Here is a 27,722-nt window from a genome sequence, read left to right on the forward strand (position 1 = left end):
CCTCCTCCTCTTCTTTTCTTCTCCATTGTGGGGAAAATACAACAACAGCAACAACAACAAAACCAGACCTTTCCATTGGCTCTTTATCCGGGAGAGGAGGAGGAGGAAAAACGGGAGGACCTGGTCGAATTCCTCACAGCTGCTCAAATTTCCCTCAAACCGCCGTCGAGCAGCCACCCCGCTACTTCTCAATCAAGCTCTCCGCCGAAACGGTAACGACCCAAGTAGTCGGAACACATCTTAAACGCAGGCTTGAATGTCAAAATGTTGCTTCGAACTCTATGAATTTGAGTTTTTTTGTTTGTTTGTTTGTGTTCGACACCCCCCCGGCCACACGACCAGATGTTACAGGGTGTCGCTGTGTTCCTTCTGCTAGCTCTGGCGCTTTCTCGCGCAGAGGTAAGTTCAGTTTCAATAGATTTTCAACTTCAAACTTGCGCATTGTCACGTCGAATGTGCCTAAAACACATTCCGAAATCTTAAAAATATGAATTTGAACAAAACAAGTCGCCCCAAAAATATTTAACGTCATGCTAACACAGAAAACGAAAGGCGGTGGAGTATATATATATATATATATTTTAATATCTCGGCAAACTCCATTTATTCCATTTTTTTTTTCAAAAAGTAAAATGGATGGATGGCTATATAATATCCTTTTCTCAACCGCTCATCCTCACGAGGGAGTACTGGAGCCTATCCCAGCTGTCAACGAGCAGGAGGCAGGGTACACCCTGATATCTATCTATCTATCTATCTATCTATCTATCTATCTATCTATCTATCTATCTATCTATCTATCTATCTATCTATCTATCTATCTATCTATCTATCTATCTATCTATCTATCTATCTATCTATCTAATCTGTGACACGTGAATGGCAGGCAGCTGTGAAAAGAGAAGGAAGGTCCATGCTTGTGTACATTTAATCATCTCTGCCCCACCTCCACTTTGGTGAGGGATGCTCGGGTGCAGGAATGCGAGGGCGCTTGGCAGCTGCTCGAACGGGTTTTAAACAGTGCGTTTGGGTGGTCAAGTCACCCGGCGTGCATGTGGTTGTTCGCGCGTTTAAGAGTGAGCTCAGGAGGAATGCGACGACGCTTTCCTCACCGGCGTCACGCCGCAAAGGAAAGTGGCCCAGAGTAAACGCGGGCATATCGGGGCTGATCCGTGGCGCTGAACACACCGATGACAAAATGGTGACACGAGGTGTCGCGTCCCTTTGGAAATCGGAGAGCAGACGCAACAGGTGGCATTTCATGGCCTCACTGGGTACAGCTGTTGAACACCTGGCTTTGGGTCTTGACTTGGGCTCACTGTCACAATAGATACGCTCATTTTGTTTCTGCCCACATTGTCACAGAGAAGATACTAAAACATAGAAAGACACGCAGCAGGCCTGCACAAAGGTTAAACAACTGAAAATAGTAGTAAATTCGTCCTTCCTGGTATGGGACATACTGTACAAGGGGTCCTCGGTTTATATGGTCCCTGACTTATGAGGTGTTGGGGTTGCAAACGGCACGTCGTCGCCAGTTTCCGCAGCGTTGTAAGAACAGGCCATCACGCGGCACACGAAGGTACGATCGGTTACATCAGAACTACCTGATTGTCAGTGAGTAATAATGATAATTTGTTTCTGAATGCATACAATTTTGTTTGAAGGGCTGAAAACATCTAAGTACTGAGTTGGCGACAGAGATCCTGCAAAATCGTAGCTGTAATCAAAGCGCAGAAATTTACGCGTGGTCAAGCACAGATTAGCAAACAGCAATAATGCTGCATAATGCTGTCGTGTCCGGCCAACTGAATCAAAGGACGAGAGGCACTTCTGCCGTCTTCTGTGGAATCTGAGTTTCCAAAATGATAAGCAAGACCTCTGGAAAGGCGGAGCAATAATGCCAGATGATCTTCTTGGCTTTGTGACAAGAGTAGTACTGTTCTCATGAGGAATGCCGGAAGAAACAAATTAATGGGAAAAATAATTGTGCTGTTTATAACTGGAACAAGATATTCGACTTGTCAATGGATGCCAAATACATGTAAATTCCTTTGTGTTCCTGTAAAGCATAGGTGTCAAACTGGAGGCCCGGGGGCCAAATCTGGTCCGCCGCATCATTTTATGTGGCCCGTGAAGGCAATATATGAGCATCAACGTCCATGATTTAAAAAAAAAAAAAAAAAAAAGTGTAGAAAAACCCATTAAGCTTGATCTGGCTCAAAGATTTCATCCTGTAAATATGACGAGATGAAAGATTTTCATGGTTTCACATTCTGAAGGGCCCTCTGAGGGTAATTGTAACTACAATGCGGCCCGCGACAAAAACGAGTTCGACACCCCTGCTCTAAAGCAACCGAATACAGTACATCGATTTTTCAAAAGCATCGAGGTGACAGTGATCATGTGACTGATATGATGCCAGACTAGCGCCTCCATTTCAAGCCAAACGTGCAAAGATTTTGGATCGAGTGTCAACTTCCCACTGGGTCATGCAAGGCATAGAAGCAAGCAGGTTTATACTGACCAGGTTGGCCGTGCGGTTTGGAAATTTGCGTACAACCAACTTGGGACATAAAGTTTGATTAGGTGAGATCAGTATGGTGCCATTCAGATATTGACAAATATGGACCCTCGCAGCTCGCCGGATGAGTCACAACAAACCTCGACCGGATTAAGAAAGTTTAAGAAACGTCCCGCGGGTGGCAGAAATGCGTGTGACAAAATGGTTGCCGGCTGCCAAAAAAGGAGAGGAAAGATGATCCTCCATTTTCGGCGGAATTAACGGAACGATAAATAAAACGCGTAAGGGGTCCGACCTATATCCCAAAGCGGTTTTCCCGCACCCCCATTAATGGACGGGGATTTGCGGACGAGCGAAGAAACGCTCACCAAGAACACGAGCGACTTCGGTCGAGGTAATAAAGCAAATTGTCAGCCGCTCTAACTTCTTGGATGGTGGCCATCGATGACTCAACCCCTGTTTTCTTTCCCCTCCTGACCTTCCATCGCTTCCTGCGCCATTGCACGCATGCCTTGTTCAAACCCTGATCGCGATCTGCGCGGAACGGCCTGCTCGGGCCGCGGTTTGTCCAGTGAAGCCGCAGGCCGGTTCACGGGTCTGCATCTGTTCTCGGAAGGTAATTACCCGGATAATATATGACCTGTTGTCTGGCCGTGGGAAGGGCGTGAATTGGAATGCCGGCGTAACGTCTGCGGGGGGTCAACAAGTTGCAGCACAAGCCGCGCTTACTGCAAGGGTGTCGGATGGGCGTGCGGGTCGTGTGCGCCGGTGGCCATCAAAGACACTTTATGCATACCCGCGGGTCGTGTGAGCTGATATTTTTACATTTTGAGTGTAGATTATTAAATTCTGCCTATCTGCTCCCCGTGTCTAATCAATGTTTAATCTGTGAAAGCTCCCAACACAGAATAGTGAACTAAATCCGACCTACAAATCTCGATCAAGTGACTATTTGTGTTTGAGAATCGCCACCCGACTTTGCTGGGTTCTGCGTGAAAGGGACAAATTTGGAATGAATGCCGAATCTGCTGTTGGGGCTCCGATACGCCAATTTTGCCCAAACTGCGCGAAAAGGACTATAACATAATCAATATTACGCAAGTTGCTCAAGTCTTTCTGTTCATTTTATGTATAAAATTGGACATACGACAGTTTTATTGCAATGTTAATGACAACGTCTTTAATAGTAGACGTTTTGTTTTTAATTACTATTTTGGTTGATGGATTTAGGGCAGCACGGTTGATCAGCTGATAAAGCGTTGATCTCACAGTTCTGAGGTCCCGGGTTCAATCCCGGGCCCGCATGTGTGGAGTTTGCATGTTCTCCCCGTGCCTTTGTGGGTTTTCTCTGCAGGAAACCACATCCTAAAAACATACAACATTAATTGGACACTCTAAATTGCCCCGTGGTGTGATTGTGAGTGCGACTGTTTGTCTCGATGTGCCCTGCGATTGGCTGGCAACCAGTTCAGGGTGTACCCCGCCTCCTGCCCGTTGACAGCTGGGATTGGCTCCAGCACTCCCCGCGACCCTCGTGAGGATAAGCAGCGAAGAAAATGGATGGATGGATTAAGCACAGCTGAAGACTTGTTCCCCACAATGTGCTTTTTTTTTTTCCCTCCTGATTGTGAACTTTTGCCACCCTTCTGGATATCTGCACTGAACAGGATGTGTACGTCTGACTGTGTCAGTGTTTACACGGAAGTGATGTTTTATTTCCAAAGACGCCTTTGTTCCAAAGTGCAAAACACAACCATATTTTTCCCAGATTTGATTTGTCTACACGGCCACCAATGAAAGTCGTTAAGTGTGAAATACCGACGAAACCACAACAAGAGGCTGATGCACAAAGCCGACCAGGATACAAGTCCTGCACCTCTGTTTTCACTTCATTCATCCTGCATTTTTTTTTCGCGACGACAGGGTGGAATGCGTAATTTTACCTAAGAAGGCCAGCGATGGATCATGAAAATTGCAGTTGTCGAGGCAAACGCGCACACGAGCGCGATCGTCTCGGGCTTCAGCGAGGAACAGAACAATGAGGACATTCCCAAAGCAGAAGTCGCTTCCCTTGTTGAGACTCTATAGGCAGTTCTCTCGCATCTAAGTTGGTCTAAAAATATCTGGCCAGGTGGAGAGAAAAAGAGGAGGGTGGTGGTGGTGGTGGTGGGGGGGGGTCTGGGGGCGCTTTGTCCTCTGTCTTTATCAGCCTGCTCTAATTACTGTAGCATGACGTGCAGTCATGCAGGCTGGGCAGGGAGTAAACTGAAAGGAACGGAGCCATGCTCTTGCAATTATAGCCGGGGAAGCTCACGGTGAGGTAAGACTTGGCCGTGTATGGCGGAGGGTGGAGGCGGGGCGGTGGTGTTGTGTGTCACGTCCCGACGATACGTTCTCTTCAGGATTGGATTTGCTCGAAAAAGAGTATTCTTGTTGCTGAAGCAGCCGACCTGTGAGCTGGCTTTTCATTACCAGCTCAAAGGTACACAGATTTAGTGGAAGGACAGAGCACGTCTGTCAACTAATTTGGTTGGACATAAGAGGTGATTAGATAGAAGTAAATTAGTGCCACCATAATTTGAATTTGAAATGTAAAGTGATGACATTTTCAATACTACAATTCGCTGTCTGAAATTCACCGTCTGTGCCACCAGGCAGGGTTACTTCGGGTCAGAAGCGAACACCCAGCCAATCGCAGTTACGCTTTTTTAGTCACGTGACGTCACATACAAAGAAAGCGTAACTGGATTGGCTGGCTGTTTGGTTCTGACCTGAATTAACCCTGCCTGGGGGCAGAGACGGTGAATTTTAGACAGCGAATTGTAGCCGGTTGAATTGTTAACATTGATAAGTAACACTAAAATACAACTCTTGAAAATGTGATCACTTTACATTTAAATTCAAATCCTGGTGTCACTAATTTGCTTCCATATAACTGGCATTAAAAGTACGCTTAGTTTAATTGACAACCGGTTCTCGGTATTATTACCTCTACTGTAGGGGTTCATGGGATTTTTTTTAGATGTAACATACAAAATTGATTAATAATTCAATTTTTTTTGCAAACCATAGCAGCAATATTTTCCAGGTTCCAAATCTTGATTTGAGCTTTGTCCCTTTAGTGTTCTCTCTTAATTTTTTTTTTTTTTTTGAAACGCTCAAGATAAATCTCTCATTGCAAAAGTGAGTCCCCTAAAAAGTAGTTTCATATTCTTCACTCAAGTTCTGAGGCAAAACTTTTATAAAATGCTTCCTCCCTGAGTACTGGTGCATTTATGCTAAGCTAATTTTCAACGGCGTGTATCGCAAGGCACTTTGCATATAGAGTAGGTTCACAACCCTCCTTGAACCCAGGGAAATATAAATAAGAAATAATAAGCACCAGAAGCTCAAGTGTAGCCTATGGCGTGCGAAATCTACTTTGTGATATACAAGGAATTGCAGTGACTGTGATTTGACGGGCGCGCCCGCGCGCCATCGCGCTGGCAAATCTGCACAGTCGAGCATGAAGAATCACGCGTGTAAAATTTGTTTTGAGTAGAAATACTTAGGTATTGAAAGACATCGCTTATTTTGTGTAGTCTTGACCAATGTTCCCGCTAAGTTGCACCACTGATCCAGCGCAGTGAACCACAGCCTGACTTCTATTTTTCTTTTTAACACGGAAGCACACGGCTGAGCTGCTGCTCAGCCTACTTCAACTTTACCTAGTTTACCTGACACCGCCCCCTCCGCTCTTAAAGGAGTACACTCATAATTACAAACAGAACACGCACCGGCAATCTGCGGGCATGACTGGTGGACCACACCCGTAACTTTGAATATGCGGGCGTGACTGACCACACCCGTACATTTTTCAAATGTGAGTGACTGTGATTGTATTATCAATTCATGTAGTTTCTAATCATCTATTTATTAATACATTAATATGTCATAATCTCCTAACCATCAGCCCAGAGCACTTGGGGGAAGAGCAAGGAGACTTTGGGTGAGGGTGAGGTTAAATCTCCCGGTACATAAATGATAAAAGGCAGAAAGAAAGACATTTTCTTTCTCACTTTGCACATCTATCCAACTCACAAACTTCATTTCTGGAGCACACTTCTGATATATTTAGTGAGACTCCATAAATCCCGACAGAGGCACTTGAAAGTCACCGTGTCAAGGTCTAGAGCAGCAAAATTTTGGGAATGCTTGAACGCAAAAAAGAAAAAAAAAAAACCCTCCAGAGAAAGATGCTGACAAGAAAGCATACTATATTTTCTTATGGATTCACTCTTTTCAGCCGTGGAATATTTATTCTAAATGAACATCTATTCTGGAAGGGACGGCGAAACAGTGCGGGGAAAAGACTCTTAATCTTTCCAACAACAGCACTGAAACATTCACCATGCAAATCTGCGTCGTTTGAGAAAATGTGTCCTAATTCATGTTAAGAAACCACTTTTCTCCCTCCTCAGGGGAACTTTAATTTGTTCCACACTTTTCGTGCGCCAAAAGGCTCCCTCTTTGTGTTGTTGTTTGACTGTTAAATACCAAACACATGAAGAGCAACATCTCGCATGAAAGATTCTTTTCTGTGTGGCCCAGATTCCAAACACACCACAGCGGTGAAGATACGACGACGTGATCAACTATGACACGGTTAAAGTGCGACCAGTCAAGGTTTCAAGACATGTTAATGATTGTGATCTTCAAAGTTTAGATGACAAAGGCTGTGCAGTACAGCTTCGGTTCTCGGATGTCCGCGTTCTCGAACAAATCGGTTTTCCAATGAAAATTTCGAGATTTTTTTTTTTTTTTTTTGCGTCTGTTTTCGAACGAAAATCGGTACTCGAAAACCCCAACAAAATCTGGAATAAATATAACACGCGCGGCGCAATCAGCTGACCCACGCACGACGCGCTTTATTATTCTGTATAACGCAGACTCTGTACGCAGGCGTGTTCCGGTACAGACACTGTAATGGGAAATATCGATTTCGGTTTTCGAACAAATCACTTCTCGAACTGCCTTCTAGAACGGATTGTGGTCGAGAACCGAGGCTGCACTGTATTTAGTTGCTTGTTCGCCTTCCCCTAAGTGGACAACTCAGTTTTTCCAACCGTAAACCCCATTAGCGGCCTCATTGAGGAAGCAGAGAGGAGGGCGGGGAATGTATTCGCTGCTTTGGATTCAGTCCCAACACAGAAACCTCTTTAGCACCCGCCCTCCTGCAGAAAGCCGTTAAGAATAGAAGAAAAAGGAAAGTGTGGCAAGTCAGATTTGCTAGAGACTGAGAAAACAAAAGGAAGTTGTATGGATGCGATGGATGTGGGTTAGGTAGCTGCAGACAGCGGGGGGGGGGGGCACCATTCTCCCCTCAGCCCCACGATGGGGCAGGCAGGTTGGGGTGCGGGGCCGGGGTTTGTTCTTTCAGTTTAATTTTACTGCTAGCAGATGTGTCTCAGCCCACTTGGTGACCTCTTCTCAAGATTTTACGTTAGTCTATTTCACTTTGTTTGTCTTTGCACATCCCCGCTGTCTTTACCAAGGACAAAGAGGCCTGGTGGGTGGAAAACTAGAGGCTGCAGACCGGAGTGACATCATCTTATTTAGCGACGCATTCCTTTCACACTGCATAAGAAGCAGGGTGAAGACCAACAGGCAGATGGGTGCAAACTGCTCATTACCCAGGATGCCTTTTGTTTCTGCAGGGTTAATCTAACCTAACCCACGCCTGTCCCCAAGCGAACGCCCAAGACCACCATGTTTATCTTGACAGTTTTTCCTTCGTCCTCATTATTTCAAGGACTTACCCAACCACTATCTGTGAGCAGAGCTCGAAGGGCGAGATCCTGTCCTTTTGTGGTTAGAGCGCGCTTCTGTCCTCGCAAAGCTGCCAACTACACGAGAAATGACATTTAAGACTGATTTCAGCTGTATGAAGTCGCACAGTTAGTTAGACTCGGAAAGAAGGAAACATCCAGAGGTGCTTTTAATTATTGAGACAAAATCCTCCGGCTTTAATGACTCCCGTCCGTCAGTAACAGATGAAAAGTCGCTCGTTTGTGATGCTTTTTCCCTCACGGATTGAGATTTAGGAAAAAGCTCGCTTAAATGTTACAGCAGGAAACTAGCGCACACTTAGAATGAACATTTCATTTGTCTGGAGTCGTCCTCGGGGAAGGCCGAGTGAAATGGAACCTCGACTTACAGAGCCAGCGTCCAATAGCTGGAGAGACGATGCAAAAGGCAGGAAATGCAGGAGAGAGGGAGAACAGGGGCAACACTCTGACCTAGATACCGATGAGATTTTGGCTCAAGGCGAACCCGGTCAGACCCCAAACTGAGGCACAACATTGCTCAGGAATGTACTCCCTTATGCTCCCACTCTGGGTCCCGACAATGTTCCTCACCTCTTGATGTTTTACTGCTCAATTTAGTTCATCCTTCCGTAGCTTTTAAAACAGTTCCGTAAAGTCCGGGACACATTTTGAAGTTGTTGTACAGTGAGTCATCTCAGGTGTCCAAATATCCCTTTTGAGGCTGTCAGATTTAGCCAATCATTTTGCTAACCGAGAGGCACTAGTCCACTTGATCAGGTTTTGACCCAATTCTGACATGTTCAATTGAAAACGGAGACACTTTATAAGCGATGTTGATAATACAAAGGAATCTCTAAGATTAAACACAAGCTGTTCTTCTCGTGTTCTTGGTTTTGCAAAAGTAAGAAGAAAAAGATCTGAATTCATCGAAAGAGCTCGTGCATTTGTGTCATCAAATCACACGACTTTTGTTTACATCGCCATATTGCTGGTCTAAAAAAGCATTGTTTAATGCTAGGTAGGTTGGAGACACGAAAATATGTCTTGTAGCACGACGCCCAGAGTCTTGTCTGATACCGTTAGCCATTTAGAAGGTGAAAATAAGCAAAGGTACGTGAAAAGTGTAAATAAACTCTGCATAGAGGACCCGTATTTAATGCAGAAGTCGATGTTTTCACCGATGAGAAATTAGACTGTTAATTCGCTTCCGCTGGTCTTGGACAACTGGATCTGCACATGGATCTGGTGAGTAAGTCGTCGAGATTTACACGGAAAAGTTTGAAGGCGTAGAAAAGTCTGTATGCATACGAATACTTCATTGCTGGATCTGTTCTCAATCAAGAATAAATCCCACATAGTGACGGTTTTGACGGCTTGTGAAGGTGGAACCGTGTTCGACCACACGTTAACCTTTGCCGGAATCCGTCGAGCTTTTCAGATAGTATTCAATACAAATACCAATATTTAAATAAATGACCCCTGGTTTTACACGAACTCGGGTTCATTAACTATGATTGGGGGGGGAAGAGGACTGAGTCGTCTCCACGGAAGCAACACGGAAGCAATTACTACCACACTTAATCTCCGTAAACGTCTGCGACAGAGCTTTTTTTCACACGCATTGTTCTTGCCAACCTGGCATTATAAATACTTCTTGATAATTTGAGTTTGAGAAGAATAATTCCTCCCTGAAATAAAGCGATCGCTCCACAGGCGTGTGCGTATTTTGTTTGGGCACCATCCATCACGTTTAATTGCCGAAATCCATCGATATTTTCTGGTCTTTTCAGCTGGTTTTCCATAGAATGACCTCTTTGAATATCTGTCTCGTCTGTCGTGACAGCCAACAGCACAACAGGTCTCGTGTATTGTAAATATTCTCCTCCGGTTCAATGTTGACTGTTAATATGGCGCCGTGAAAATGGTGACGTCACGTGCATGAGCTCTATAGATTACTTTATGAAAGCACTTTTATTCAGAGCACACTAGAACAAATTGGCATTTTTTCGGACGCATCCAGTAACTTAGCCCACATCTTGCAAATCACTCTCGAAATTATTGAATTTGTGCTCTTCCAAAGTAAACTGTCAAACCAACCATATACTTAAATCATTATTATTTGTTCTTTAACTTAACGTGATGAAATGAAAGTCAATCTTCCTTTGTGTGCTGCAATATTTCAGGCTCTTGTGGTCCAACTGACGTCCTAGCCGTGCATTTATTTTCTTGACGGTAAAGAGGAGCAGGGCACTCACGGGAATTGATCCCAATTGGTCGCCGAGTGACATCGGTGCCGGAGAGCCATTGATTGACCTTCTAATTCACCAGAGCGTCTCAAGGATGTGCACACGAGCGCAAAATGTTGCTGTTGTGGTAGCAATTCCTTATCATGAGCAAAGAAAGGAAAGCATTAAAGAATACATTGAATGTCAACGGCAGCACAGAAACAATTCTACTCTCTCAGCGTTATCGTGACCATCTCCTCCTAATCCCATCACCTCCCCCCCCCCCCACTTCCTCTTTCCTTTTATTTTCATTCCATTAAACCGAACAAGCTGGTCTCGGTCCATTGGCTCTCGGCCCTAAAAGGACAAGACGGTGGGGATAAAACAAGGTGACGGGGCAAATCCCGGCAGAAGTGTACCAGATCTGACCGTGAAGATGTTCTGCTGAGACGGTGCACTGAAGCATTTTAGAAAAATCATTTATGTCGATGAATCTCCCCCAGAAGCTCATTTTTATTGCATTAGGGGAAGAAACAGGAAAGAGGGCACAGTTTGGAGGCAAACAAGATTTTAAATATCAAATTTACATGAAAAGTATGCCTGGACGGCCATGACAATCTAAGGATACATTATGATTTAGATTTAATTGGAGGTTATTCATTTGAAGAGCGCTGATTCATGTCAAAGAAGAACGCCCGCAGAAGTGGAGGTTGGTTTTAATTTGTGTGGATTTGTAATTTGGTAGATGATGAAAGGCTAATGAGTCTGTTTGTATGCGTACGTTATAAGGAGATGCTGAAATCTACTGGTTTGATTTTGAAGGATGTCACATCCATTTTTAGGAGCCTGACTATGCTGCTGTTCTAAAGTTTTCCTGCTCGCGTTCTCGTTTTAATGACATGTTCAATAGCAGCCATTGTGGAACGCCGCGTCCAACCCTCATACACACAATGAGCGGCGCCACGAGTGTGTTCGTCATCTTGAAAAACAAAACAAAACAAAAACAGGAAGTAGCCCGCTAAGTAACAATCACGCTTTCGTTGCCTTGGTGGAGGTTTGAGCTCTACCGTGTGGCATTTTAATTGTAGCATGTTCAGGATTGTAAAACCAACAAAACCACTGACAGCACGTTTTTCCTTGTGTTTTTAACTGCTGACCTCAGCAATATCTTCACTGTTACTGGTACACATTACACACAAACCTTACAAACTACGACCCATACTTTTATGCAAAATGTTTTCATGTTGTGTGACAAGATTAGTTGACATTTTCACATATCTGTGGAGCAGAAAGTGTATTTGTGTTTTATATTTTAAAGATGGTCGGGAAAAGAAAGGCACCTATAGACAACTTGAAAAATCATAGCGTTATGAGTTATGGCTTATTATGTTGATGATCACAGCTCAGTTGCTTTTTTTTTACCGCAAATCAGTAAAGATGCAGTTCAAATTTGGCAGTGTTGCTTTTTGTCTTCAGAGGTATTTTATGTGATCGTTGATTACATCCATCCATCCATCCGTTTTCTTCGCTGTTTATCCTCACGAGTGTCGCTGGAAGTACTGGAGCCTATCCAAGCTGTCAACGGGCAGGAGGCGGGGTAAATCACTGGTGTCAAACTCAAGGCCCGCGAGGCAAATTATGTATATTAACGTCCATGATTTTTGTGATAATCTGTAGCAAAATTTCAGATTGTCATATCATACAGTAAATGATACAGTTGAGATATTGCAAGCATTTTTGTGTTACCAAACATGAACAATAGTTGAAAACCCGCTCATGCTTGATTTCTGATTCAAAACTAGTTCACAGATTTCATTCGTAAATATTATGATGCGAAAGATTTTCATGGATTCACAGTCGTAACGGCCCTCCGAGGGAAATCGTTACTACAATGTGACCCGCGACAAAAATGAGTTTGACGCCCCTGCTCTAAATCGTCCCGAGGTGTGATTGTAAGTGCAGCTGTTTGTCTGTATGTGCCCTGAGATTGGCTGGCAACCAGTTCGGGGCGTACCCCGCCTCCTGCCTGCTGTCAGCTGGGATAGGCTCCAGCGCTCCCCGCGACCCTTGTGAGGATAAGCGGCCAAGAAAATGGATGGCTAGATGCATGTTTGATTTTACTTTTCCCCTCTCTTACTCCAATGCAAATTTTGTTTTATTTTGGACAGTCGAGCACCCCTGAGGTTGTAAAATATGTCTTCCGCTCAGTCATTTTATGTTTGGAAAGTCAAATGTATTTCTTTGTCTTATTTGTGGGTTTTAACCATCCGAAAGCAGAGCCCCAGCCGACAATGTCTTTTTCCAGCCGTTGATTGAAACCTGGGAGAACAGTAAACTAGAATACACTCGGGCAGAACCTGCCGTTGGCTACTCGGACGCGTTGAAGGATTGTGTAGGACACCAGGGTCAACGATAACATCGAAACAAACACACTCTTCCGCGATCTTATTATGAGGCTCTCTCCGTTGATCGGCACTTGTGGTCTCGATGGATGGTAGCTCCACTCATCAAAGCAGCGACACAATGGAATCGGAATGAAGGGGCAGTTGGGAGTGGGGGGGGAGGGGGTGTCGGTCGGGTGTGTGCTTCTGCATTCGTTAGTTAAATGTCAGGGTTGTCTGCTGGTTCCACTTGAATGAACAGAACACCGCCGGAGTCATCCGCGGAGCTCAGGCTGAATTCACTGTGATCATTTCAGTGCCGGTAAACGGGTTGCAAGCGCAAGGCCACGGGGGTAACTTTGAAGATTTCCCCCAACGTTGCCTTGTTATGTGTGTCACTTTTAAATCATGCATAGAATGGAATCATACGTAGAATTGAACCACAAGCGCCTCTCGCCACTTTGAGGTTAAAGTCTGCTCCACTTTTGCATGTGACTTCCAACCCCCGCCCCCCAACCCTCTCTCCATCTTGTTACATTCAATTATCGGTGAGCTTATGTGAGTCTCCAAGAATCCAGCCCTTGTTTGAGTCCGCATACCAGACCCTGAATGTGGACCGCGAGCTCACGTGTGCTTAGGCGCAGGACGCGGCCAACTTTTTCCTGTCTTGCTCTTGTTACAGGAAATAGTGCCTTAGCAAGGCGGGGAAGAAAAAGATTGCATGGGAACAGGCCGAAAGAAAAACACACAAGCCAGACTCCAGATGTGGAGACACCCTGTACACACATACGCTGCAAAACACTGACGCAGGGGCACTCAAAGGGGTACAGATGGAGAACGAAGGAGGTAATGAGGGTCATAAAGCAGTCTGGGGATGTTTGCTGCTTGACGTTGGTTGTTTTTTTGGGGTGGGGGAGGGCTGGAAAAGGCGTGAAGACACATTAGACAAGCTGACAACAAAAGATAAATGAAAGAAAAGACGTCAATGGCGAAATACACAAACTGGAAAAAATGTTCATCCTGTTTACTTGTTGTCAAGCATCTGCAACCAAAGTTTTGACTCATCGGTTGAGGCTGAGCCTGATTCCGAACCGGCTGGGTTGAGGCAGCTGCTCTCATGTCATGTGGTTTATTGCCACCTAGAGGAGAAACTCCAATTTTCTATGCAGATCGGAAAAAAATTTGCCTGTAGCACAGATGAGTCATTCTCTTATCCAGTCAGATTTGGCGTCGGGAAAACAAGAACTAGTACATTAGTGCCGCAAAAGGCAGAAATATATATATAAAATCATGTTTTTTTTTTTTTAAATGATATTATAGAAGTATGTTGCATATGTTTTCAGGTAATTTACTGCCTGCCGGTAAACATCACCGGCATAGACATTTTGGTTAAAAAAAAAAAAAAAAAAAATTTTTTGACAATTTCAGGCACGGGTGTCCAACTCAAGGCCCGGGGGCCAGATGCGGCCCGCCACATGATTTTATCTGGCCCGCAAAGGCAAATCATGTGTATCAACTTCCGAACTGAACTGTGAGGCAAACACTATATCAGTTCATCCACCATGTCGCCATGTGTAAATATGATGGATCTATTAAAGATTTGAATGGTTTCAGTCATAACGGCCCTCTGACAGAAATCGAAACTACAATGTGGCCCGCGATAAAAACGAGTTTGACACCCTTGACCGAAGGGAAATTGGATAAGAGCATCCTGATGATTTACCATTTATCCATCTGATTTTGAACGTGTTTACGCCGACGTGGGTGTATAGACATCACCAAATGATGTATTTCGATTCCGTCAAGCTCGCATTGACGGGGTGTGTCCAATAAGTGTGTTCATGCATCACACTGATCGTCAGGTATCTCATACATATTAGATTTTTATCCACATTCCAATTCCAATGCAATATTTCCCGTCTTTTGTTGCACGTGCAAATGTGCGTCAAACCGATGATGTCCCTTCTTTTATTTCAGGAGTCGCAGAGCAAGAGCAAAGTGTGCGCAAACGTCTTCTGCGGGGCAGGCCGGGAATGCGCCGTCAATGAGAAGGGGGAGCCCAGCTGCCTGTGCATCGAGGTGAGTGACGGGGCGAGGCGGAAGTCTCCACATCGCGGTTTCCACTTCACGCCCCTCGGTTCCGTCGTCCCTCCAGAGCTGCAAGGCCCACAAGAGGTCGGTGTGTGGCAGCAACGGGAAGACCTACAGGAACCACTGCGAACTGCACAGGGATGCCTGTCTGAGTGGACTGAAGATCCAAGTGGCCCACGACGGACACTGCCGTGGTGAGTTTAAATGTCACCGGTATGTTACATTTCAGCTCACGTGAGGGTGGCACATCTGTAAAATAAAATATTACGTAGGACGAGTGTTTTCATTTATTAAGCATCTTAATAATGATGCAGCACGGTGAAACAGCTGGAGAGCGTTCAATCCCGGATCTGTTTGTGTGGAGTTTGCATGTTCTCCCCCGTGCCTGCGTGGGTTTCCTCCCATATCCCAAAAAACATGCAACATTAATTGGACACTCTAAATTGTCCCTAGGTGTGATTGTGAGTGCGACTGTTGTCTGTCTCTCTGTGCCCTGCGATTGGGTGGCAACTAGTTCAGGGTGTACTCCCCCTCCTACCTGATTTTAGCTGGGATAGACTCCAAGAATACTGCCACCCTCGTGAGGATACGCGGCTAAGAAAATGGATGGATCTTAATAAAGACTATGGTTAACTTATTTTTGCAATTGTATGATTGTTAAGGTTGTTGGAAAATTACCGGCAGAGTGAATAAATGTTTCGGAATGAAAAAAAATTTCACTCCTCCCATATTTCCAATCTTAATTTTTTTTTATTTTAACATCTATTTGCTGTCGTCCAATTCCCCGCAGAGGGGTTGCGCGTCAGCAAGGCCATCCGGCGTAAAACTGTGCCAAACAAATATGCGTTCTTCTAAGATGACACGCTGTGGCGACCCCTAACGGGACAAGCCGAAAGGAAAAGATGACCAGTAATCAAAAATACTGCACTCTCCCAAAAGATGCCAGCAGAGGCCGCTGTAACTTAGCACAGCTCACTTGGTTTCCATCCATCCATCCATTTTCTTTGCTGCTTATCCTCACGAGGGTCACGGGGAGTGCTGGAGCCTATCCCAGCTGTCAACGGGCAGGACCAATCGGAGGGCACATAGAGACAAAAAAACAACACTCGGGGCAATTTGGAGTGTCCAGTTAATGTTGCATGTTTTTGGGAAGTGGGAGGAAACCGTAGTGCCCGGAGAAAACCCACACAGGCACGGGGAGAACATGCAAGCTCCACACAGGCGGGGCTGGGATCGCACCCGGGTCCTCAGAACCGTGAGGCCAACACTTTCCCAGCTGACCCACTGCGCCGACTATGGTTAACTTATTTTTGCAATTGTATGATTTGTTAAGATTGTTGGAAAATTACCAGTAGAGTCAAGAAATGTTTCGGAATGGGGGGGAAAAAAAGTTTCACTCCTCCCATATTTCCATTCTTCCCTGTTTTTGTTTTTTGTCCGATACTCAAAAATGTTGTTCTCTCCCAAAATATCCCAGCAGAGGCCGCTATAATTCAGCACATCTCACTCTTGTTTCCAACCTTTCACCTTAACATCAGGAGTGAACTTTCCGTGCTCACCCTCGATAGCGTCGTCCTATTTATACTCTCGGCGGCCTGAATATTGATCTGAGCTTTGGCAGTGTATTTGGTCACGGAGGCCAAGTTATGTCACCCTGCCCCCTTACAATCTTCCCCCCCATCAGATCTTTGGCCCAGAAACCTATATCGCATAACCTGACAGACTCGCTGGTCTTTTGATTTTAATGCGGCGTTCTCTTTTTAAACACCTTTTAGAGAAAAAGAACGAACAGGCGGCCGCCAGCCCAGGTGAGTGTTACACTCATTTTTTTCAAAACGCTTCTCATGTGGCGATTGTTCTTGGTTTAGTGTATAGGCACGATCTCATGAAACACAAAAATAAGTCGTAACGGGTAAAGAATCTCAACTGCACTCACTGAATTGTTCACAAGTGTTTAACGATGGAATGTTCCCCGTCCCGCAGTGGTGTGTTACGCTGCAGACCGCAACGAGCTGAGGAGCCGCGTGATCCAGTGGCTGCAAACTGAGGTTGTCCCAGATGGCTGGTTTGTCAAGGGCTCCAACTTCTCTGACATCCTGCTCAAATACTTCAAGGTGGGGAAAACCCCTTGCACCTGCCGCCCTCATCTTTGCGTCTCTTCTTTTAAGCACGGCACACCTATAGCAATTTTTTTTTTTTTTAAATATGAAACCCCACACTTGACGGGGAAAAAGATGCGTGCAAGTGTTTGCTACTGCTCTTATAGTCATTGATGTACTCATTATGACTTAACACATCACACCACACTCATAACGATATCGCCCCTCACAATCACCTTGGCACTAATATGCAAGATAATGACACCAAAGTAATATTTTAATCGCTGAGCACAAAAGCAGCAAACAGATGACCCTGTTGAAGTGAGTTAAGTAGCTTAGTTTATACCTCAGGTGTCAAACTCAAGGCCCGGGGGCCAGATCCGGCCCGCCGCATGATTTTATGTGGCCCGCAGAGGCAATTCATGTGTATCAACTTCTGTGGGTTTTTTTTTTCCCCCAAATCTGTACCAAAATTTCAAATTGTCATAGCATCACAAGCATTTTTGTGCTACCAAACAACAATGGTTGGAAAAACCCAGTACCCTTGATTTCTGATTCAGAAACTAGTTCATAAATTTCACGTGTAACTATGATGAGGCGGTGAAGGATTTTTATGGTTTCACAGTCATCATGGCCCTCTAAGGAAAACCGCAAGTACAATGTGGCCCGTGACAAAAAATGAGTTTGACACCCCTGGTTTAGACAAAAGTAGGGCTTTGTCACCTTCTTGTAACATCTTAGTCAAAGTGCATTCAACCATTTTATGAACACTTAAAAGCAATTATAAACCTTTTTTTTGGGGGGGGGTGGGGGACATACCAATGCCTCTGCAAATATCGGGGAAACAAAGTATAATCCAATTTGCCTTGATTACTGGTCTTTGTGTTCCCCCGCTGTGGAAAACGGAATCTGCCTTTTTGAAAGGTTAAAGGTAGAAACGACAATGTTTAAGCAGTAAAGTCATCAAGTCAACAGCATAGTCCACTCAAAATGAAGAATATACATGACGGGCCAGTAATTTGCAATGTCACGTGGATGATTGAGTATAACGCATTACTATGTCACGTGTCTGAAAAACTATTGAGGCAAAATGGGAGTGCACTACTTGGCTGTCGCATGCACTTACTGTAATCCCAAATTCATAAATACAGTATACAGTAAAGCCTCGGTTCTAGAACGTCCCCGTTTTCGAACAAGTCGCTTTTTGAACGATAATTTCGAGATTTTTTGGCGTCTATTTTCGCACGAAAATTTTGGCCGTATTGCAACGGCCAGACCAGCTGATCCAGATGCGCTTTGTTGTGAATTGCCATACCGCTGAAAAACCTCGTAAATAACATAATGCGTGCGGCGCAACCAGTTGACCCACCCACGACGTTTGTTTTTCTTCTTATGGCGGACTACCATATTAACCCCCAATCACGGCTCCAAAGAAGGCAAGTTGCTTGTTTAAAGTTATTCTGCACTCTTGTTAATAAAAAAAGGTTTACAAGGCTGGGGGCCGGGTCGCTACAGACACGGCAATGCACACCCAGCCTGGCATACTCTACTGCTAAAGCATACATTTTAAGGAAAAAATAAATATATTTCTGAAATTATTTTATTATATAAAGTATTTAAACTATACATGTATTTCTACTATGCAGTTTATTATCAGGAAAAGCTAAAAATAAAAAAAAACTTTAAAAAGCCCATTTTTTTTAACGCTTGGAACACATTATTTCTTTTTCCATTCATCGTAATGGGGAAACATGGATTCGGTTTTCGAACAAATCACTTCTCCAACCGTTTTCTGGAACGGATTGTGGTAGAGAACCGAGTCAACGCTGTACTCTATGTACAGTAGAGGACCTTGTCGGGTCACAAAGGAGTTCCCGGCTCTATGGCGCCGGTGACGTAATCCAAATTTGTATAAATGCAACGTAGTCGATCACGACTGTGACACAGCAGTCAGTCATAAAATCATCCCTGGAGTAAGTGTTTCAAGATATAAATGTACTAAAACAATAAAATGAAAAAGTGTAAGTGCAGCAATAAGTGAGAGTGCTTTATTATACCGCGTGACAAAGTATTTGGTAGTCACAGCTCAAACTAGTTCTTGGCACACCAATCGTAACCTTGAAGTCATAAGACATCATACAGAGGTACTATTCTCTTTTGTGAAAACAGCCCTAATTTTATTAATTTTTTTTTTGCAGTCATATGACAGCGGCGATTCCACGCTGGATTCCTCCGAGCTGCTCAAGTTCATCCAACACAACGAGTCGGTGGCGACCGAGATGCAGTCCTATGCCGACCAGGACAGCAACGAGCTGCTTCGGTTAGCGTCTGCGTATGCTCGCATGATAGTTGCGGAAAGATAAGACATGATAATGTCAGGCATTTCTATTTTTAACCTGTCAGTATTGGACTTGTGTGCTATCTATGCAAATAACTGCGGCAATGCTTGCTGATGCTGCACTAGGGCTGTTTTTAGGTCTTGTGTAAACTATCCTAGTGCCCCCCTCCCTCCTTTATGGAAGGAAACCTGCAAAGTTGGGCTGCTACCGACTGACTTTGCATGTTTGCGTTTGCCCTATCCAGGAGTCTCTGTGTCGATGCCCTGATTGAGCTGTCCGACGAGAACGCCGACTGGAAGTTGAGTTTTGACGAGTTCCTCAACTGCCTGAAGCCCGGATTCAACCCGCCCGAGAAGAGTGAGCTTGAACCGTCTGCCCGTCCGTCTAGCCGCCCGTTTTCAAGAGCTCAATCTCAGAATACATAAAGGCAACCAACAATTCACACTCACGACGACACCGATGGGGAAATTCAATCCAATTAAAAGTCAGGTGTCATCCCTATAGATGTTGAAATGAAAAATACATGTAACATTATTTACTTCAATGTCTATACAAAAATATAAATATGAGCGGAGAGCGCGTCATCCGTGCGCAAAGTTGCGAAAGTGTCGTTTGACATCCAAGTGGTCGCCATATTGGTTGCATCTACTGTCCGTGTACATTCGCCATTGAAAACGCGTTGTGGCCCCTACCGTGGGAGACGAACAGGTCAGCAGCCGGCTCGGCCTTGTCAACAAGGCCGGTGGCAATTCACAAGGCCTGCGGCTGTTGCACGGAAGCCTTCCGATGCGCACATCGGGACATTTGGCACCCCTGATTTACGGATTATGCCACCCAACTGTTGTATTTTTTAGTAATTGCTGAAGCCATGACCGGCGGACGTGGCAGCTTGGTCACGGGGTGGCTCATTTTCGGCGTCGAGGTGGCTTATCACGGCGCCCAGCCGGGCCGCTTTATGGCATTGTCGTCGCACATGGCTGAGTGCGCCATTGCCGGCGGCGTTGTTCATACCCACCGCCTGACGCGGCAGCCTTCGCCAGCACCTCTGTCATATGTACGCAGATCTTTTGTCACATTATGAGAGACGGATTATGTGGTCCGCCCAAACTATTATTATTTTTTTTTTTTAGTGGCTGTATACACACCTACCCGTCATTTGGAACCCACGAATCTCTCGTCCTTTGCACCCGTGCAATCCAATTTTCACGACAAACAGGTTCTCATGGAAACTTATGAAGGGTAAATCCATCCTCCCGAGAGTTCGAGCAATATCCAGCAATGCGACGAGCCGGCATTTTGGCTAACACGAAGGAACCACGAGCTACCTTCCCGCAGGTAAAACTAATAGAAAGAAACGAGTCCACTTGTGTGCGCTACTGGCCTGTACGTCACTTCCTGCTGCTTGTCGAAAACAAAGCCCTCGAGAAGATTTTCGTGGCGGGAGTTACAAAAAGCCATACACGTCAAAATCATGTTTTGCGGTGAAAAAACGGATTGGCCCTTACCGGCTGCCATTTTTTCAATAATAACATACTAAAAATCCTCCATTTCATGACAGTGGCCCTTTAACCTATCCAATTTTTTTTTTTTTTGTTTGGGGGGGAGAGACGTGAACAAGATGTGCAAATAACACACAGTAAGAGCTGAGACTCAAACCCAGAACCTATTGACTGTGAGGCAGACATGCTAACCACTATTTCACATGTTGCCACAGTTAAGTGCCTCCACACTACTGCAGCAGAAGTTGTAAATAAATGCCACACCGTAAATAGACGCCTATCGAATGGAAAGCTGACGTACGCTCTGTGGTGGAGTAGAAAGAGAAGCGGGTTCTGTGATACACGATCGGTTGGCGCCGGTCACATCAGTGTACTATGCTCAGAAGCGAAATATGTGGGCTAAAGTTCAGAGCGCTGAACCCTGGGGCTTCAGCAGACTCAAGGTCTTGTGTGGTTATTGAGAAACTCTCCGATTACACCAAGGAGTCGTTCCCCCCCCCCCCCCAATTCTGTGGGACATTAAAAAAAAGCAAATATTGCAAAACAGTTTTTCCCAGTATTGTGGGCAGTGGATGTTTATTTAATCAACTACAAACTTTGTTTGGACAAATATACTGTTGGATATTATCAAAAACAGCCATCAAAAATCCATACGGTTTATCTTCACAAGGGTCGGATTGAAACGGTCTTGAATAACTTGACGTAAAAAAAAAAAAAAAAAAAAAAAAACCTGACACACATGACGCTGTCATGAGTACAAAGGGGGTGATAGTTAAAGGGGAAATCCACTGGTTTGCATTAACAATGTATCAAGTAAGTCATGTAATATGTACTCTATTTTGACAATGTGATGTTAAATCTATCATTTAATCGTGTTTTGAGATGATTTTTATCGACAAATACGAATTTTCAGGGGTGCGGCCATTTTCGCGAGTCACATGACCTCCGTGCGGATGTGACGTGTTACGTGCCGCGACAAAGGCTCGATTACATGGTACACCATTTGTGCCCAGCGCTGATTTCTCGGATTTATCCTTTAAAGTTGTCACATTAATCCGCACGTAACCCCCTTCTTGGTACTAGTTAAGTCAGTATTCAAAAGTGAGATCCAATACATGTTCGTACATGTTTGATAGGGTTGAATTCAGGGTTTTTAAGTTCAACCATGGCAAACTCATCTATAAATCCCTTTGCGAAATCTGAGTTCACAGTACATACCGTAATTTCCGACCCGTAAGCCGCGACTTTTTTCACACGCTTTCAACCCTGCGGTTTATGCGGTCATGCGGCTAATTTGTGCATTTTTTTTTTCCAACGGCCGCATGCGGGCACTCGAGCGGAAAAGCTAAGAATGAGACTGGTGGAATATATGTGCCGAGGAAGGGAGTTTTACCGGTGCGGCGGTCTGAGCGCTCCCCCGTGCTGAAATGTCCCCTTGTGATTAATGCGCATGCGTTACGAACAGGGGAACTCTGGGTACGTAGCCAACGCTTACTGGGAAATCCCCCGCTCTCATTCCTCCTCCTCCTTCTTCTACATAGAGGGAAGCTAATATACGGTATATCATAACTCTAACCTTAAAACAAAAGTTGATAGAAAGATATACACATACACATACGTTTGCTGTGTTCGTCTTTCTAAGACGTCCATAGTGTTACTAGTGAATTCAGACTAGCGTCCCTTTTGTTAAACCCTAACCAGCAAAATGTGACGAGGCAGTTGTGTTGCGTTTCCGACAATTTGATCTCACACACATCCACAGAACACAAACACGATAAAATAGCTAACAAAATAGGTGTTCGAGAACAGAGTAGTTGAGCCACCACGGCGAATAGCCACCAATGTTGAACGAGTGTTCCCAAACAAGAAAATGTTCGTCCCAGCGGGTATTCCAAGTTAGCGAAAGTTCCAGCCGGTCCATAAACGGAAGGCAGCCGGCGTCTGTGTAGTTCCAAGCAGCGTAGTTTCCCGGAGCAGCGGTGAGAAGAAGCCTCCTTGTCCGTCTTTCTCGTCCTTGTATAGGCACTCCTCGAAACATTTTGCACACATAACAATAGCGAACGTGAACACAAGAATGGGGACGTTTCAGACTGGCCGGAAGTTTACAAAATATACGCGCATGCACGATAATCACAAGAAGACTTTTCAGCACCGGGAATGCTTAGATCATCACACCGGTCTGGCCCTGTTAGCGCTGCGCTAGCGTGTTACTGCCGTGCCTTAGTGATTTTTACCAGTATGTTTTTGGTTTAGTTTTTTTACCGCCCCTGTTAGTGCGGCGCCAGCGTTAGTGCGGCGCCAGCGTTAGCATGGTGTGCTAGCGTTAAACTCTCTGTTTACCGTCTTGTCCTGGGTGAGGTTTATAACAAGGTGCTCTCCGTAGGCCGGGAATTACGGTATTTAAAACGGGATCCGAACGGAGAAAATATACTGCAGTTATCTCAGCCCCCCCCTCTTACTTTTTTTGTATCATGTATTTTTTTTTTTCCCCCAGAATGTGCCTTGGAGGATGAAACTTTCGAGGACGGCGCAGAGACGCAGGTGGAGTGCAACCGCTGCGTGTGTGCATGCGGCAACTGGGTGTGCACCGCCATGACGTGCACTGGTAAGATTACGAGATAATCATATTTTTATTGGCTCAAAATCCTCGCACTGAACCACTCTCGGCTCACTTTATCTGCAGACAAGACAACCGCTGCCGACGAGTCAACAGATGGTGGCGCGGAGATGAGGGAGGAAGAGTGGGAGCGCCGCGTGGCCGAGCTGAACAAACACCAGGTCGGCGTTTTTTTTTTTTTTTTTTTTTTTATTTTTATTTTTTTAAATCAGCGAACCGACAAACCGGAGGATCAGACTTGAATGTTTATCGAGGAAATGAAAATGTGCTTTTCTTGACAAAGGAGATTTCAGTTAAACTGCATAGCTGGTATAACCACATCCTCTGTTCAAATTCGCTGACGTACGCTTTTATTTAGAACAAACACGGACTGGGAAACAAGAATATCAGCATATTTTGAACAGAAAAACTGTCTCAAATGCTTGTGTAATTAATGGAATAATATAAAATGCATCTATGCAGCTACAGTATTGAACCTCATCATTTTTTATGTTATATTTTCCCATAGGAAACGGTGGAGAAAATGAAAGCCAGCACAAAGGAGGCCTAAATGAGGATGCAGGAAAAAGAGAGGATGCACACGACCAACCTTCCTCCATACTTGACTTACCTTGCAGCCCGTCTGTTGTTACGACTTTTACATGTTATTATAGTAATTATTATACTTTTTTTTTTTTTTTTTTTTTTACAGTGTTATTTTGACGTTGTTTTATTCCAGGGACCATCTTATGATTCCCTAGTGTTCAGTACTGTCATATTTGATTGCATTAACTACTATTGTACACTTCTTACTACATATTTTTGCAATTCATTAGGGCAAATTTTTGCAATTTTACCAGCGTTGGCTTTATGGTTACAAGTATGGAAGTAAACGTCTGCTGCTGGGATTTGAATTTGAAATGCCACAGAAAACGGGACATTTTCAATATTTCTGTGTCACTTTTCGATGTTAATAATGCATCTGGCTAAGATTTGTTGTCTGAAATTCACCGTCTGTGCCACCAGGCAGGGTTACTTCAGGTCCGAACCAAAAAGCCAGCCCATCCAGTTATGCTTTCTAAGTATGTGACGTCACGTGACTAAGAAATCGCGATTGGCTGGGTGTTCGGTTCTGACCTCAAGTAAAGCCGCCTGGTGGCACAGACGGTAAATTTTAGACAGTGAATTGTCGCCTGTTGAATTCCTAACATTGAAAAGTTACACTGAAATACCTCTACAGGGATTCCTCGGGTTAAGACGGTCACGACCTAAGACGTTTCGACTTTACAACCCCTGTTTCCTCCGTCCGCCATTTTGTCTGGCTAATGCTTGTCTGTATTTGTGCGCCGGAAGTGTCTTAGCATTTTCCCAAAGAAAAAAGATCCGTCTTTTAGCGATGCTTCCGCAGCCAAAAGAAAATCCATTACCATGGAAACGAAGCTCAAGTTCATAAAAAGATTGGCAGGAGAGACACCAACACCGCCGAGGCTTCAGTCGGTCGACCGTAGTGACAATTATTAAAGGCAAAGCCCGTATTTTAGCGCATGTGAAGGGTTCCGTTTCTATGTCGGATACAATGATCGCAAAACAAGGTTTGTTTGATACTTGTTGGGATGGGGAGAATTGAGGACCAGGTTCCTTGGCAATAGCTAAGCACAGCCTCCCCTTCTTCTTCTCCATCCACCTCTCAGCGGTAATTCTAAGTACATCATTTGGTTTATTTCAATGTATTTGTTTTTTATACAAAGTATTTTGACGTAAATTCTGGACTTTAACGGCGGAATCTGAATTAAGTCGAAATTTGAGTCAAGTCACTGGCATAGGAGCGGATCTCAGTCGTAGACCGAGGACTCCCCGTCTTGAAAATGTGATCACTTTACATTTCAAATTCAAATCGCGGTGGCACATATTTACTTCCACGTGCAGGCGAGGCCGTCGGTGGGCTCACCTGCAAGTTATACACCGTACTCGACCAATGCCGTCATTTTTTATTTCTCTTACCTTTCTCGGTCCATCCAACCAACCAACCTGATTGGTTTTGCATCTTATTAGATATTCTGCGGCAAAAAAAAACAAAAAACTTGTATGTACAGTTTTAGTTGTAGCTTATCATGTTCCCGCTCAGATACACTGTAAGGGCAAAAGTATTGGTAGACTACCACACAAAATCTCCATTTTTTTCTGGGTTCTCTTCATCTATGTCTCTTTTATAGATACAGTAGATCGTTCGCAGACAGCCCGGAATATTATCCACGTTTGCCTTTTTACACAGAACCCAAATTTACTCGCGCTCCCTATGTTGCTATTCTGAAAAAAGTACCACTGACATGGAATAAAGGGGTACGAAGTCAAGTATCTGTGGGCGTATGGTAGCTGTGTGTAAGGGAATGGCGATAAAATGGAGTCTCCCATCCAATTGTGTTGCAAGCAATTTGGCGCTGTCACGCCTGATTTCGGCGTCGTACCACATCTACCGTAATTATCTGTCACGCAGTTGCGGCAATATCACGCCAGATAAGTGCGAAACTTCACACCGCTGCCCCCGGCTTTCCGGCATTCCCTCATAAAACCGCATCTGGCCATAGTGTGGAAAGTGTGTGTGTGTGTGTGTGTTTGGGCCGTCTGAAACCAAAGATGTGCTGAAGAATTTTTGAATTATGTACACAAATCTCCAGGCGACAAATGACTCTGGACCCAGCAACAAAACTTTACCTTTTAAAATCGTGCTTTAAGTCACTTGCCGTACGTGTGTTTGAGAGAGCGAGAGTGTGCGTCTGCTGTTAATTGTGCTTTTCTTTTCCTTATCTTGATTAGTTAAAAACCGTGCGTCCAAATTAGGACAATAAAAGAAAACAGTGCCTTTGACTCGCAAACAGTGTTTTGACCACGGTGAGAGGTGGTTTTTGATGATGTCTGGTTGTTGGTAAGTGGCATGAGACTCATACATATAAATATGCCTTGTGACTGTAAGGAATATGTATGAGATCTAATAATAAATCTTTGTACACAAGATAACCTGTCCCGGTATGTGCATTCTCAGAGGCCCGCGGAGTACACCTTGGACTGGTTGCCAGCCACTGCCGGTTCTAACGCTGTCATAACAATATGCGAGACCTCCCAAACCGACCGTCCCATGTGACTGGATTTTCATTTGCAAACCCATCTGGAGTTATGCATCCATATTTTGTATGGTCCTCCCACAAGTCGTTGCAAAAAACAATTGCTTCTCCAGAACTTCGCCGGCCGTATTGTCACAAGTACTCACTGCGTAGCTCCAGCCTTCCAGCAACTCCACTGGCTCCTTATCCAATATAATACAATACAAGCATGCATTCATTTTCTTAGCCGCTTATCCTCACGAGGGTCGCGGGGAGTGCTGGAGCCTATCCCAGCTGTCAACAGACAAGAGGTGGGGTCGACCCTGAACTGGTTGCCAAACAATCGCAGGGCATATCAGGACAAACAGCCGCTCTCACAATCACACCTAGGGGCAATTTAGAGCGTTCAATGAATGTTGCATGTTTTTGGGAAGGGTGCCACGGTGCATCAAGTGGTAAAGCGTCGGCCTCACAGTCGAGGACCTGGGTTCGATCCCAGGCCCGTCTGCGTGGATTTTGCATGTTCTCCCTGTGCCTGCGGGGGTTTTCTCCACGCACTCCGGTTTCCTCCCACATCCCCAAAACATGCAACATTAATCGGACACACAAGCACGGGGAAAAAAAACATCACGAGTGGTTTGCACGGAAGAATATTCAAACAGAACTAAATATCAGGCACCGCCTATCATAATCGTGTAAACGAAGTCAAGTCTTGCGTAATGCCACAGGAACTGGATAATTTTTGTATGCTGGACCATCATCAAAATTCTGCAAACGCATATTTCACAGCCTTAGAAATGCATTATACGTGTATGTGAATAGGGTCACCGTACTGTTGCAGTAGTACTGTTTGATTCGCTTTACTTGTAGGCAATGTGTTCAGTTGCCACTACTTGAGGATTTTAATGTGAGTACGAATGATTTCCCGCGTCTAAACGTGCCCTGTTGACTGACTGAAGACCAGTTTTTGGGTGTAAAATCAGCCGGGACAGGACCCATTGCCCAGCGACCCTGATCAGGGTATGCAGTGTCTAAAAAAAATTATGTAAAAAAAAAAAAAAAA

At 44.7% G+C, this 27,722-nt stretch overlaps 1 protein-coding gene and 1 long non-coding RNA gene across 2 annotated transcripts; both read left to right on the plus strand.

The window, feature by feature from the left end:
* On the plus strand, positions 1-26,576 carry LOC133512083 (follistatin-related protein 1-like). The gene is made up of 11 exons (XM_061841351.1): positions 1-212; positions 343-399; positions 14,915-15,016; positions 15,093-15,222; positions 16,804-16,836; positions 17,012-17,142; positions 19,326-19,447; positions 19,711-19,823; positions 23,460-23,570; positions 23,649-23,743; positions 24,091-26,576. The coding sequence occupies exons 2-11, from the start codon at positions 343-345 to the stop codon at positions 24,130-24,132; spliced, it is 936 nt and encodes a 311-aa protein (XP_061697335.1). The 5' UTR covers positions 1-212; the 3' UTR covers positions 24,133-26,576.
* On the plus strand, positions 19,849-21,176 carry LOC133512084 (uncharacterized). Its single transcript, XR_009798100.1, has 2 exons — positions 19,849-20,520; positions 20,597-21,176. It is a non-coding gene; the product is annotated as an uncharacterized LOC133512084 (long non-coding RNA).
* Positions 26,577-27,722: the final 1,146 nt, after the last annotated feature.

Source organism: Syngnathoides biaculeatus, chromosome 14 (genome assembly GCF_019802595.1).
Source record: "Syngnathoides biaculeatus isolate LvHL_M chromosome 14, ASM1980259v1, whole genome shotgun sequence".
NCBI classification, from domain to species: Eukaryota; Metazoa; Chordata; class Actinopteri; order Syngnathiformes; family Syngnathidae; genus Syngnathoides; species Syngnathoides biaculeatus.

What these genes read in the sequence shown, in the direction of transcription:
- LOC133512083 (XM_061841351.1), top strand. Translation starts at nt 343, where the DNA reads ATGTTACAGGGTGTCGCTGTGTTCCTTCTGCTAGCTCTGGCGCTTTCT. An exon ending in CCAGCTGCCTGTGCATCGAG is followed by an intron (nt 15,017 to 15,092) that starts GTGAGTGACGGG and finishes TCGTCCCTCCAG; the next exon opens with AGCTGCAAGGCCCACAAGAG. An exon ending in GACAGCAACGAGCTGCTTCG is followed by an intron (nt 19,448 to 19,710) that starts GTTAGCGTCTGC and finishes TGCCCTATCCAG; the next exon opens with GAGTCTCTGTGTCGATGCCC.